This window comes from Salvia splendens, chromosome 3 (genome assembly GCF_004379255.2).
Source record: "Salvia splendens isolate huo1 chromosome 3, SspV2, whole genome shotgun sequence".
Taxonomy (NCBI): Eukaryota; Viridiplantae; Streptophyta; class Magnoliopsida; order Lamiales; family Lamiaceae; genus Salvia; species Salvia splendens.
Window position 1 is genome coordinate 9557169 of NC_056034.1, and position 13959 is coordinate 9571127.

The 13959-nt window shown below is 37.7% G+C and overlaps 1 protein-coding gene across 4 annotated transcripts; it reads left to right on the forward strand.

Moving 5' to 3' along the window:
- Positions 1 to 1021: 1021 nt before the first annotated feature.
- Positions 1022 to 8832, forward strand: LOC121794799. 4 transcript variants are annotated; one of them, XM_042193142.1, is made up of 11 exons: positions 1022 to 1295; positions 1757 to 2048; positions 2858 to 2932; positions 3050 to 3624; positions 4495 to 5202; positions 5372 to 5526; positions 6934 to 7142; positions 7239 to 7366; positions 7464 to 7762; positions 7838 to 7941; positions 8258 to 8832. In XM_042193142.1, exons 2-11 carry the CDS (start codon positions 1775 to 1777, stop codon positions 8326 to 8328), a joined length of 2598 nt encoding a protein of 865 aa, XP_042049076.1. In that variant the 5' UTR covers positions 1022 to 1295; positions 1757 to 1774; the 3' UTR covers positions 8329 to 8832. The 4 variants fall into 4 exon arrangements, with proteins under 4 accessions (XP_042049076.1, XP_042049075.1, XP_042049077.1 ...); XM_042193141.1 differs by having other exon boundaries at positions 1023 to 1295; positions 2855 to 2932; XM_042193143.1 differs by lacking the exons at positions 1022 to 1295; positions 1757 to 2048 and adding an exon at positions 2065 to 2551 and having other exon boundaries at positions 2855 to 2932.
- The last annotated feature ends 5127 nt before the right edge of the window (positions 8833 to 13959 follow it).

The window sequence follows — 13959 nt, forward strand, 5'->3', positions numbered from 1 at the left end:
TTCTATTTATAAGACCTAAATACTTTATATAGTTTAATTTATATATTTTTACTACTTCCATTTGTCAACTTCTAATTAGAGGGATATACCACGTCATCATGCCTCGTGATGTGTCTAGACCATTGAATATTTTCTATTTTGTCCATCCCATAAAAGTATGAGCATTTTCATTTATGCAAAGTTATCCCAATTTATTACTCATACACATAAAGTTATTTACAACTTATACCACCATCAATACACTAATAATAATGTAGATCTCACTATTCATTAACACTATTTTAACGGGCTAGAATTCCCTGCTGTGCAAAATGCCACAACAGGGGATATTGTGGTGATCTACACCTTCTATTAATTTCACATACTTCTATTATTTTTTTTCGTTTAAGAAATTAATGGTTGTGGATCACCACAGCATCCACTGCTGTGACATTTTGCACCGCATGGATCTCATCCCCTAGTTTAACTATCCTTCCAATCTTCTCTCTTACTTTACCAATTTTATCTTAATCCTCATATTATATTATATGTTCATATTTTCATGGGACGAAGGGAGTATAAATAAATAAGAATAAACATTTATAAATCATTTTAAATATTTTTATAAAAATGTGATTACTATAAGTCTTACCAACCAAATATTTTATTAAAAATATTTTGAATATAATCTATCCAATCAAACAATAGCATTAAATTGCATACTAATTTTATCATAGCACATCCTTATTTATCCTACGTTATACCAATCGGACGAGCACTTCATCTCATGACCTAACACAAAATAAAAACAAAAACTGAATGACATTAATGTTGATGTGTTAAATAAAATATCACTCACTAATCACTTATTGAATTTTAAAAAAAATGAGAGTATGAATAAGAGAATAAAGATACCTGAAATAACGATTAACGACTATGTATTTATTCAAGGCAACCCACATAATTTATGAATTTTCAAGTGGAAATGAATCCAGAAATTAAGTGCTTAAAACAATAGATATTAGAGTTTAAACCCTAGAAATTATATTTATATGTATTTGGTTAAAAAAATCGAGCTTAGCAGTCATTTTAATTTCCCTTTTCCCCTCAAAATTGAGACTTTTGAAAGATCTTATTAGTACTACAGACCACACTAATACGAGGAAGAAGACTGTATTACTATTAACTGTGGCAGCCTTACTCCACTTCAACTGCTCTCGGTTCATCGCCAGATCTGCCGTGATTCCATCTCACCGCAATCGGATTCGTCGCGAACCGCTCCGCGCTGCTCGGGCGAACCGCCATTTTCCGATCAGGTCAATTTTCGGATCACTTTTTAATTCTCAGTTCGAATTGTCGTTTGCATCCAATTGAGTCGCGTGGTATTGCGTTATAGTGAGAATTACGCGAGTTATTGATGCAGCTGACTGTTTGAAGTGTGAGGATTAGTTTGGTTGCGGAATCAGTGGGTTTGGATGTGGCCAAGTTATTTGTGTTATGTTCTGAATTTGTGATGCGTGAATTTGTTTGAATTTAGGCTTTTTGTGTGTGCGTGGATTCGAGTTGTGCTGATATCGTTCGATTTTAAGCCTTTTGATTGATCTACGTGCATGTGACATTAGAAATGGGGAAATTGGATTTGGGGTCTTTTGGTTAGTGATCGATCAAGGAATCTGGAGTGATGAGTTTTCACTTCCTTTTAGTATTATTTTTCAATTTCCTTATGAAGCTATGAAACAGTTAGATCCTGAAGATTTTATGTTTCCTGATGTCGCAGTAATAATTATAGTGGAAAATGAATTTTTTGAAGCTGAGGTCCAGCAACAGTCAGCCATCTGTTAAAGAGACCCAGGTAGATGCAAATTATGTGTCAAAAGCTGCTAGTACATTGGAGGGTCTGATTGCTGAAGATCCATTTGGAGAAAGCACACCTTCTGAGCCAAGGTACTCAGAAAGTGAAGAATTTGGGAATGAGAATGGCATGGAAGCAGATTCAAGTGGAAAGAATAATCACGTAGACAGCCATATAGATGTCACAGAAGATGATGGGTTGATAGTTATTCCATGCAGTATGACCACACTCTTGCTCTTTATTACTGGCGCCATTTGATTCTGTAAAATTGTTCTAACCTTCTAGAGATAATTGTGGCCTTTCTGTGAAAAAGATAAATAGTGGAGTAGTAATTTTTATGAAGCATTTTCATAATCATGCGGAATTATCAAAGATCTGTTAGTGCTGCTAATACATTTGAGCCGAAGGTTCTCTTATAAAGTTTGAGCTCCACGTTGCCAGCCTTGAAACCCTTGGTTGAAACTTGAAAACAAGATTAGACCACCAGGCTGCAGCTTCTCCTTTGAGTAGTCACATTAGATATTGCTTAAGCTCTCTAGACATGTTATTTTGTCATTTTGCAATACCAGTAAAATAATGCCTATCCTATTCTATTTTCTCATGTATAAATAACCCACTAGATAAGTTAAGGCTGCCATCTCTGTGAACGGTGGTGATAGCTAAGGCAAATATCTAAGATGGATGCAAGTGGAAGAGGAATATGGCTGACAGGAAAGAAAGGTAGATGTGGCATAAGAATGATTGTCGATGATGCTTTAATTACCATTAGGGATGATGAATTCTTGGCCAGTATAACTTCCAGTGTCTGAATTGCTTGAAGCATTCACCTCTGCCAGCATATATTTGAAGCTTTATTTGAAGTGTTATAGTGGCTTTGATTTGCTGATAGTTGACCTAGAGCTTGTCAGAGTTACTTATTTTATTTTCAGTTTTTGAAACTAGCTTAACTGGAGTTGTTCATATTGCTATGTTTGAAGCTTTATCTGAACTAATTTAACTTGTGGATTTTTCTTCTTACCCCAGAAGAAGTTCCAGACAATTGGAATGAGGCATCAGATATACTTTCATTACGCTCCCTGGACCGCAGCTTTGTTTTTCCTGGTATCTGTTTGTGTTTGTCTGCATTTTTTCTGAGCCAATATATTTGCCCCTTTTTAGCTTGAATATTTATAGATCTGAATATTTAACTCTTACAATTTGCGTATGTCATCATCTTAGGTGAAAAAATCCGAATTCTTGCATGTTTGTCTGCCTATAAGCAGGATATGGAAATAATTACACCTTTTAAAGTTGCTGCTGTCATGAATAAAACTGGAATTGGGAAAAACTTCAAAAAACAAAATGGGAACATTGAAGGAGAAGCAAGCCCAGTCCCTGAGACCATTGTCAAAAGTTCTGGTGATAAAGATAATCAAACTGATGAAATCATAACAGAAGAGAAGATTGATTCATGCAAGGATGTTTCAACCGGTGAGTCTCTCCTTAGGATGGAAGATCACAAAAGACAGACTGAACAATTGCTTCGAAGATTTGAAAATTCACATTTTTTTGTGCGAATTGCTGAGTCAAATGAACCGCTGTGGTCCAAGAGAAGAGCAGGAGAAAACTGTTCCGAATCTTCCACTGCATTTGAAGAACAACTTCTAGGAGATTCTTTAGAAACTGCAACTGCCCGAAAGAAGAAGAATCCCGCTAGTGCCTCGATCGACAAAGGAAATTTTGATTCACGCACATCTGGGGGACTGGCAAGAGGTGTTGCCAAGTGCTGCTCACTTCCAAATGGAGACATAGTGGTGTGTTTTAAAATTAACTTGGGAAAAGTTTGTAGGCTCATGTTTACTTTTTTATCGTTATGTGTGTGTTCATAAAGATTGAAAAAACATCTACCTCTTCTTCTCTGATTTAATTAGCCCATCTTAGTGGGTTGAAGGTTATCATAAAAAACATTGAAGGTGTGACATTTGTTATACCATGCTTCTTGTTATGTGGTTTGGAATATTTAAAAATAGACAAGTGTGAGCTATAATTTCTTTTGTGATAGTTATGTCCCAGTTGCTAATGCTGTTTTGGAGAAGGTTGCTGCTCTATCAGTTATGTTTTTTTGCAGAAGTCTTGCTACATCCATTAAGCTAGCTGTGCCAATTTGTTGTCTTACTACCGATTTGATTTATAACAAAGTGGAAGGTCCATACATAACAATGTCAATAGGCATTTTGTACTTTCTTACTTGACATATAGTCAGTCTCTCAATTTAAAATGCTATGCCTCCGGTTTAAAAATGCATCTAAGGTTTATGACAGAATCACGCTGCAATGAGGATCTCTCTAACTTTGTATTTGTGGTCGCATGCGCCAGTAATTTATGTTTAGAAAGTATATTTGCATTTTGCTTTTGAACCCGCCTTAATCTACAGCTGTGTTACTGGATATAGACAATACCGTGTTTTAAGTCCTGTGCATAGGCTGGCCACCTGTACATGTGGCTAGGGGGGAATCTCCTATCCAGGTTCAAAAATAGCGTTCCTGCCCATATACAAGGAGGCTTTATTGCACTATGGCTGACATGAAATACTTGTTATATCCAGATTTTGTTTAATCAGTCGTAACCTTGAGTTGTATGTGTTACTACTGATTTGAATTTCACTTTTTTTTGGAAGGATGCAGGTGCTTTTACAATTAAATATTGGCACTCAGTTTTTTATGGATCCAATCCTGGAGATTATACAATTTGAGAAGCATCAAGACAGAAATCCGAGCATTCAGAATCAGGATATTCCTACTTCTTTCATTCGAGATCCTTATGGGGAATTATTAAAATGGTTACTTCCATTGGATAATTCTATTCCTCCTCCATCTCGTCCTTCACCTCCTCCAACACTGAGTTCCAGTTCAAGTATTCGTAGCGCAACTGTGAAACCTGCTGTACCTAGCTCTTCAAGTTCCCAGCTCTTTTCTTTTGGACATTTTAGAAGTTATTCTATGTCCTCATTCCCTCCAAATGCTACACCACCTGTAGCTACACCTTCTGCAGCTACATTGCAATCAGCTACTCCACCTGCAGCTACATTTCAATCAGCTACTCCACCCGCAGTTGTCACCACTCCTGAAACTAAACCTACGATCGACCCAGAAGACTGGAATCAGTTCTCGTTCAAGAAGTTTGTCGGAAGTGGAAAAAGTGGAGATGAGGGACTATTATCTTTTCGTGGTGTGCCACTGCAACAAGAAAGATTTTCTGTTCGGTGTGGTTTGGAAGGTATATTTACACCTGGAAGAAGGTGGAGAAGAAAAATTGAGTTGATTCAACCTGTTGAAATTAATTCCTTTTCTGTTGATTGCAACACAGATGATCTTCTCTGTGTACATGTGAAGGTACAGTTTCTTTTATTTCCTCTATCCTACTTCCTTTGCCATTCCTCTAGGTGTTATGAAATGTATGCTTCCTTTCAAAAAGAAAACATGAGATGCCCTTACTAAAAGTATTGATTTTTTTTGGTTTAGGATTTTAATGCATTAAATAATGATAAGCTTATTTGTGCAGAATGTTTCCCCCGTTCATGCACAAGATATAGTGGTGTTCATAGATTCCATAATGATAATTTTTGAAGAGGCATCAAAAGGTGGACCACCATTATTTTTACTGATTGCTTGCATTGAATCTGGGAACAACTACAGTTTACCAAATCTAGAATTGAGGTATTGTCATGTGCATCAGTTATTTAAGTCTTGTGTCATCAGTCCTGATAATGAAATTTTGGTTGTTGATCTGCTAAGAACATGTTTGCAGCTTAAAGGCTTTTGCTCTGCATTTTCTTATGTTTTATTTGGAATAACCCCGGAGAAGTTATTTCTTCTCTTTTTCAAATTTTTTTGAGAACCATCTTCATTGACAACATGGAGGCTATCCTTTTTAATGATAACATGTTGTCAGTATCTTACTCCCTACACAAACTGGTCTTGTTCCTGGTGCACAGAAAAATATTTAGATATTTTATTGTTTCACCATGCATGATTGAAGCCAGGAATGTTGTGCTGCTGGTGTTTTGCTTTCAGTACACTTACAAAATTTTCGTTATCTGTGCTTGGCTTTATTAGAACACAATCAGTAAACTGCAAATTACTCTTTTGGCAGCCGAATCAGATCTGTGGTTTCGAGTACAACATATATTATGTGCAACTGCCTGTCCTAGGTTAAATATCATTCTGCCTCTTACTTCTTAGGCAAGTAAGAAATTTATAGTTAGACTGTTAGTTCTTGCCAAAAGCCATCAAGACAGCAATGAAATCCCTAATATTTCCATATTCCAAGTGACCAGCCAAAAGTACATAAAAGACTCGTATCAGTTATGTGGTTTCAAAGTACAACATAAATTATATATAACTGCCTGTACTAGGTTAAATATTGTTCTGTCTCTTAGGCAAGTAAGAATTTTATAGTTGACTGTTAGTTCTTGCCAAAAGCCATTAAGACAACAACAATGAAATCACTAATATGTCCAAATGATCAGCTAAGTAATTATGTTGCTATGTCCAAGATTATGCTGCTGTTAGTTGATCTAATAAAAATGACAGAGTGGCTTATTCAACGGTACATCAAGCTTTTGCATACTACCTCCGTCCACAAAAAATAGACAAAGTTGTAAATGACACGGGTTTTAATGCGTAATTGGTAAAGTAAGAGAGGAGGAAAAAGGTGGTAGAAGTAGTGTTAGTGGATTGTGGGATCCACATTTAGAATGATGTGTAGGGTTAGTATTTGTTTAAAAGTTTTCATATTTGGAATTGGTCTAATTTTGGTGGACGGCCAAAAATGGTAAAATTAGTCTGTTTTTTGGGACGTAGTATTAAGAGTTGGTTTGAAAGATATAAAGTAAATAATGTTTAGTCTTGAACAGTTTCTATTCTTTAAATGGAATTACTCATCCAAATATAAAAGAAACATCACCTGATCTGTTTTGAGAATTTGTTCATTTGTCACTTGATATTGCAGATATAACCGGAATCGTCATGTCCTACACAGGGACCTTATCTTTTTTCCTGTTGGTTTTCTGTTCTTCCTTAATCTCAATCATCTAAGCAGTTAATATGGTGTATAATTGATAGGAGAGGTGAAGAACATTCTTTTATTCTGAAACCAGCGACTACAATGTGGAAGCATGGAAAGGGTAACAGTGATGGTAATCCACGACTGTCACGCGTATCAGCAGCATCTGCTTCATCAAGCTTGCCTCACTTGAATTCTGGTGCAAAGAATAATGGATCATCTACCGATCAATTTGCTGTTCTTGTTTCATGTCGATGCAATTATACTGGTACAGTGATGTATAATTTGGATAAGTTCGATAATAACTTAGTGTGGATAACCTTATGTATGTGTTAATTCTCATTCTGTCGGTTGAATATTGTAGAATCAAAGTTGTTTTTTAAGCAGCCGACAAGCTGGAGGCCTCGTATTTCAAGGGATCTTATGGTTTCTGTGGCATCTGAGATGTCTGGGCAAGCTCTTGGATCTGATGGAACCCAGCTTCCAGTTCAGGTTATATACAAATTCAGCTGTGTTCCTTTTTTTCATTTTCATTTAATTAGCTAAGAGTTAACACCTACTACTGCAATATTAATTGTTTAACTTTCAGGTTTTAACTCTTCAAGCATCAAATATGACTTCAGAGGACCTGACTTTAACAGTTCTTGCACCAGCGTCATTTACTTCTCCTCCTTCTGTAGTGTCCTTGAGCAATTCTCCTCTGAGTCCAGTTTCAGATTCCATCGAGTTAGCAAGTGATAGGCGGGCAGATGGTTTTTATGGGCACAAAATGGAAGACGGTTCACAATCTGTATCTGGCAATGAACAAACTGTACCCATGTCTGACGTGGTCCAAAACACTGATATGGGTTGCAGCCATTTATGGTTACAGAGTAGAGTTCCTCTAGGGTATGTTATAGTTAATTTTCTGTTTGTTTTTCTTTCAACTTCGCCCCTTAAGATTTATCTTTCTTCTTGAACCAGATGTGTCCCTTCCCAATCTACAGCAACTGTTAAGCTTGAAGTTCTTCCATTGACTGATGGAATAATCACTCTTGATTCTCTTCAAGTAGAGGTTAGGGCAAAAGGTAAAAAGCAGATCCATTGCACCTGAATTCACACATTTGATTTTTTTGAAAATAGGGAAAAATAAAAAGAACAACGAAGTATTTGATTGGTACATATTTTTATCAATTATGATTAAAAATTTCGCTGCTGATAGGAAGAGCTAGTATATAAAAAATACTCAGTATATGAACTTTCTGATTACTGAGTACATGTATTGACTGAGGTGTGGATTGTGGTAGAGATGACAAAAATCGTATGATGCTATTGATTTGATGGCAGTAAAAGTTTCTAGTTGCTTTCTTCATTTTAAATCACATGATGCTTTTTGGGTGATAGGTCTTACTTATGTTCCTGAGCAATCCCTAAAGATAAATTCAACCTCGAGCATTGCAACTGGTATACTTTGAGGTGCCTTTTTTGTTCAAGTTCATTTGTTTTCATCATTCTGGCACGAAGACACAAATTGCAAGATGGCTCTGGCTTGTTGCCAGTTTCTCTGTTGATATTAGCTTTAAAATCTGGTCGGGTGAGTTTCTCTACCTAAGCCAGCGCCCGAACAATCTCTTATGTGTAAACCTCAACCGGTCTAATTTTCATGCATTTAGAGAGTACAGGTCCATACATCCCCGTAAAGAGTTCGTTGTGCTCCTTATTATAGGAATCATTTCATACATGTTTTGATTTGATTTGAGATGTAGCTATGTAGTTGAGGTAGACTTAGCGGGAACTATTGCGCATTTCTTTCAGCCTTAGATTTGTGCGAAGAATTGCTTTGCGTTTGAGATTATATTGTTGTTGTCAACTATAGTCTCCTCCATCAGTGTGAAACATGTAAGCATATTTTGTATCTGATTTTCTTGTAATCCTTGAAATGTTACAATTTATAGACAACGAAACTGTTGCTGTGTTTATCAGGAATTGCTATTTTCATGCTTGTAGGAAAATTTTATTTATCACTCCCCTTATATCCTTGGTCTTGACACTTGATTAGGTCATTAAATATATATTGATATTTTAACTGTATATTTCACTTTCGTCACCAAATAATTGTAACACGTAGCAGAGCAAAATGAATTTGCAGCTTGATGTGCAAATCTTCAGCTTTGGATTATATTATGATTTAATGTCAGGTTAATGTTCAGCTTATAATTGTAGCATATGTGTCTACCGCTGAAGTGGAAATGGTATGATTATCTGCGGATTTATCATATCTTTTCAACTTATTTATTACCACATGTTAGCTGCCGCAGCATAACATTCTTTTTGGGATTTCAAATCAGTGTTTCCTCGTAACATTTCTTATAATAAGCAGAGTTTTTCATTTAATAAACTTCTTATAAGTAATATATACTCCTTCATCAACGAACGAAAGAATATTGATATGTATTTGTTATTTCGGTTCATTAACGATTTAAATCTCCTTTTTTTAAAAAAAAAATTGGTAAGTAGATCACACTTTCCATTAACTTATTATACTAATATTATATTAGTATAAAATTAATAGTACTCCTGCTATATAAAGTGGCACTTGTATTCTCTTAATATTTTCATTTACTTTTCTTCCTGTTTTTTAAAATGCTTTTTGGGAAAAATTCACATTGAGTTAAAGGTAAGATTTTAACATGTAGAGTTGTAGACAAAGGCAATATTACTATTTTAATTGCAAGTTAAAATCTTTTTTTTTGTGAGAAGATGAGAATCGTTTTTAAACTCTGCGCATGATTTTACATTAATAACAAATGCAATAAATATATAATTTGCTTTGAGATTAGTTCGTGTAAGATGTTTTTACGCATGTATCTCACTAATGGATTATACATTTGCATATAAATATATTGTAATGATTCGTTTTGTGTATTTATCTTCTATTTTATCCTATATTACGTGTTCCGATAAACTTACAATTTGAATGAAAAAAAATAGTAGTACTAATTTTATAATACTAGTTGAATGAAAAGTATCAAAGATAGAGATGAAAGGAATCATAAATAGAGGATTTTTACATGAAAGTGATAACTAGTTTTCACACCGTAGCCTAAATTATGACCGCACCTACCTCTTGTGTTTCACCATTTCAATTTTATGCGCCACGTTGATCTAATGATTAAATCACATTTTCCATATCCACTCTATTATTAGTGCATGATTCGTGTCAAATAATATTAGACAACAGAATATAAATAAATCATTCAACAATAATATTTTAAATCTAGATTAATATTTTATTCAACGATTTACCAAACCACCTTAGTAAACTAAGGCTAAATACATGCATGCTCTCATATTTATAATTCCATGTCTCCTCCCATCACTAATTAGGACTATCCCAATTTTAATTATCATTCTTTTATGATTGCAAATTTGCAATTTGATTTCTTGATCTTATTCTTACGATCTAAAATATCGCTAGCGTGTTGATAAAATAGCGGATTTAATTGTATAGATACAAAATTAAACATAATCGCTATATAATAAAATCTTCTTGATTAGACCAATCATAAAAAGTGAAATCCAAAGAAATAATTAGCGACTAATAAAAAAAAAATTTCCCTTTGCCGAAATTCCATAATTATATCGAGAGTGCGTTTGAACGCACAACAACGACACGTCACCGAGATGGTGGGTCCCACCTAATTATTCTCTCTCATGCCGGCCTTGCCCGCGGTTTCCACTTCCATTCTATTTTGTTGAAAACTGACCGCTCAAAAGTCGAAACAATGTCAATTTTCCATTAAAAAATTTAAATAATTTTCCCTTTTTAAAGCAATTTCGCCTCATTTTCTTTTAATAATTTATGTACCTTGACTGTTTAATTTGTGAGTAAAATAATAATTATAAGTCAACTGGTTACTCTAAATTATCAACCTACGAGGATGAATTGTAAAAACAATATAAGGTGCCATATTTTTTTCCTTAATATTTTAGTCGCCTTTTAGAATTATTTAATTTAATGCCAAAATTCAATGAATTTGATTACACCCACGACTCTGTCCAACTAAACCAGACCTACCCATTTCAATAGCATGAATATAGAAGCTCTATAAAATAGGGTTTAGAGCATCCACATCGGCGAGCACAAGCTCGTCCGTTCGTCCGTACTAGCAGTGCGATGAGCTGTTCGCCGCTGCGCTCTTGCCGCTGGCACGGCGCTGCTCGATGTTTAGAGCATCCACATCGGCGAGCACAAGCTCGTTCGTCCGTCCGTGCCAGCGGCGCGGATGAGCTGTCCGCTGCTGCGCTCTTGCCGCTGGCATGGCGCTGTTCGATGCATCGAGCACGTCCGTGCCAGTGAGCAGGCGACGTGGCAGCTTCCTATTGGCCAACGGCATAGCCGTCGGCAATCTAAATTTTTTAAAAAAAAAATAGGATTTTAATTAAAATTTTGATTAAAAATAAAAAAAATATATTTTCCCACTTCCCAAAAAAATTATCCGTTTTCTACCCACTTTTAATTTATTTTTCAATTTTTTTCCCCAAAAATACATATTTTCATCTAAAAATACCCACACTTCCACACCAAATATTCACACCACACTACACAATTCTCATCTAAATTCTCTCATTTCCATTCTCAATTCTCAATCTTTCTTTCACTCTTACAACAAAACAATGCCCGGCCACAGCGATCACCTCTCCGGCTCCCACGATTGGAACCTCGATTGGTTCGGTTCACAACCGTTTCCTAGTCCGGAAACAGAATATTCGGCCCCTCCTCAAACCCAAGGTTCGGAAGTTCCAAGTGGCTACCGGCCTTACCCGATCGACGACAAGATGCCCCTGAAGGGCAATTCGGGTGGACACCTGAGCCTAGAGCGAGGTCGAGCGGCCCCTCCCAAACTCCGACTCCTCCTACTCGCGGTGTCCGCACACCGTACACTCCGACGGAGATGGAGCAATTGTTCAAAGCGTTCTTGTCAATCTCCGAAGATCCGGAGGTTGGCACGAACCAATCCGGCGATCATTATTGGCGGCGCATCTATCGCCGGTACAATGAAAACCGGCCGGCTGGAACAATCGAGCACAACGAGAGTATGGTGCGCAATGCCATATACAGAGCCAACGAAGAAATCCAAAAGTTCTAGGGGTATTACCTCCAGGAAGAGCGGTCGACGGGGAGCGCCCGGAGCGAGGTTGACATCATCAGTTCCGCCTTGTCGACCTACCAATCCATGAACTACAAGCCGTTCAAGTACCTCAACATTTGGCAGGAGACGCAGTCGCATCTGAAGTATAGGGGAGGCGTAACATCCTCCTCTAGTGGCTCCTCCAAACGGTCAAGGTTGGTATTCCTATCTGACGCCGGCTCCGAAGACGTGGCTAGCCAACTTGCCGGAGCTAACTTGGGTAGCCCCGACACCAGCCCGAGCGGTTCCCAACGCCGACCGCAAGGAAGGAAGAAGGCGGCTGCCAACCGCCGTCGCGCCGCGACTCCATCCACCCCCGCTCCCTATGTGCCACCTCAACCCCCCACCAACTCGTTGTGGGGGTTTTGGCCCAACTTAATTTGGCCGATAGGTCAAATATGACCCCCGAGCAACTTCGATCGCATGTGGTGATGATACGGGGTCTCTAAAGAACGTTGGGGGTATTGCCGGATGATGACTAATCTTCCACCGGGGGCATTTTTAGGCTTAAATTACATTTTTAGGAGTTTAATTATATAATTTTTATTTTTTAGGATTTCAAGTATGCAATTTTTATTTTTTTATATTTTAATTATGCAATTTTTATTTTTTTAGGAATTTAATTATGTAATTTTAAATTTTTTGTAATTTGTAATATTATTCCGGGAATTGTTAATGTATTTTAATTTTTTGGAAATGTTTTTATTTAAATTAAATAATGAAATGGTGGGACCATTGTGCTTGTCTTTGCGGAAGAGCACGGATGTAGGTGTCGTGCTCTTGCCTAAGAGCAGGCATAAAAAGTGGGGCCGGACCCACATCCTTGTTCGTTGGCAAGAGCACGGATGTGGATGCTCTTAACACAAAAATATCGCATCCCACTTATTTACGTGGCACTTTATTAGTATAGTGTCTAAATATCTCCCCACGTAACTAACTCTATTCATTAATATAAAAAGATTAAGGCCATCCGCAGTGGGGCGCCCTAAGGCGCGTCCTATGTCGCGCCACGTCAGCATTTTTATCCTCCTCCTTCTCCACCTGCAGTGGGGCGCCCTAAGGCGCGCCCTATGGCGCGCCACATCATCAATTTTATAATATTTACAAAATACATACGAATTAAAAAAAACTAAAATACATTTAAAATACGAATTTTAAAAACTTCATTCATTTAATAAAAATTAATACATTACAATGCGAAATAATAAAAAACGCAAACTCAGCGACGGCGGTTACGAGCCCACACTTCTTCAATCATGTCGCTCATGAGCTGCGCATGCTCCTGTTGGTTGCGCATTGAGGCCTGCCTAGATAAAACCTCATCGAAACCTAACGGTAACCCTCTATCGGGTGTCTCGGTTGATGTGCCGGCAGAGCTAGATGCACGGTCGTCGTCATTCCAATCGGTGATGCTTCCGCCTTCACTCTCGACTATCATGTTGTGCATGATTATGCACGCATATATGACATCGGCGATGATTTCCTTATACCAGAAACGAGCCGACCCTTTCACAATTGCCCACCGTGATTGGAGCACCCCAAATGCCCGCTCTACATCCTTCCGCGCCGCCTCTTGCTTTTGCGCAAATAAAACCCTCTTCACACCAATCGGGCAGCTGACCGTCTTTAGGAAAACTGGCCACCGTGGGTAGATGCCGTCGGCCAAGTAGTACCCCATATAGTATTGGCGTCTGTTGGCAGTGAACTCTATGGCCGGGCCGTTGCCGTTACATTGGTCGGTGAAGAGGGTGGACGAGTTGAGGACGTTGATGTCGTTGTTCGACCCGGCTACGCCGAAGTAAGCATGCCAGATCCAAAGCCGATAGTCAGCGACGGCTTCGAGGATCATCGTCGGGTGGCTGCCCTTGTATCCACTTGTGAATTGGCCTCTCCACGCCGTCGGACAGTTCTTCC

What these genes read in the sequence shown, in the direction of transcription:
- LOC121794799 (XM_042193141.1), top strand. Translation starts at nt 1,775, where the DNA reads ATGAATTTTTTGAAGCTGAGGTCCAGCAACAGTCAGCCATCTGTTAAA. An exon ending in CCGCAGCTTTGTTTTTCCTG is followed by an intron (nt 2,933 to 3,049) that starts GTATCTGTTTGT and finishes TCATCATCTTAG; the next exon opens with GTGAAAAAATCCGAATTCTT. An exon ending in AGTAGAGGTTAGGGCAAAAG is followed by an intron (nt 7,942 to 8,257) that starts GTAAAAAGCAGA and finishes TTTGGGTGATAG; the next exon opens with GTCTTACTTATGTTCCTGAG.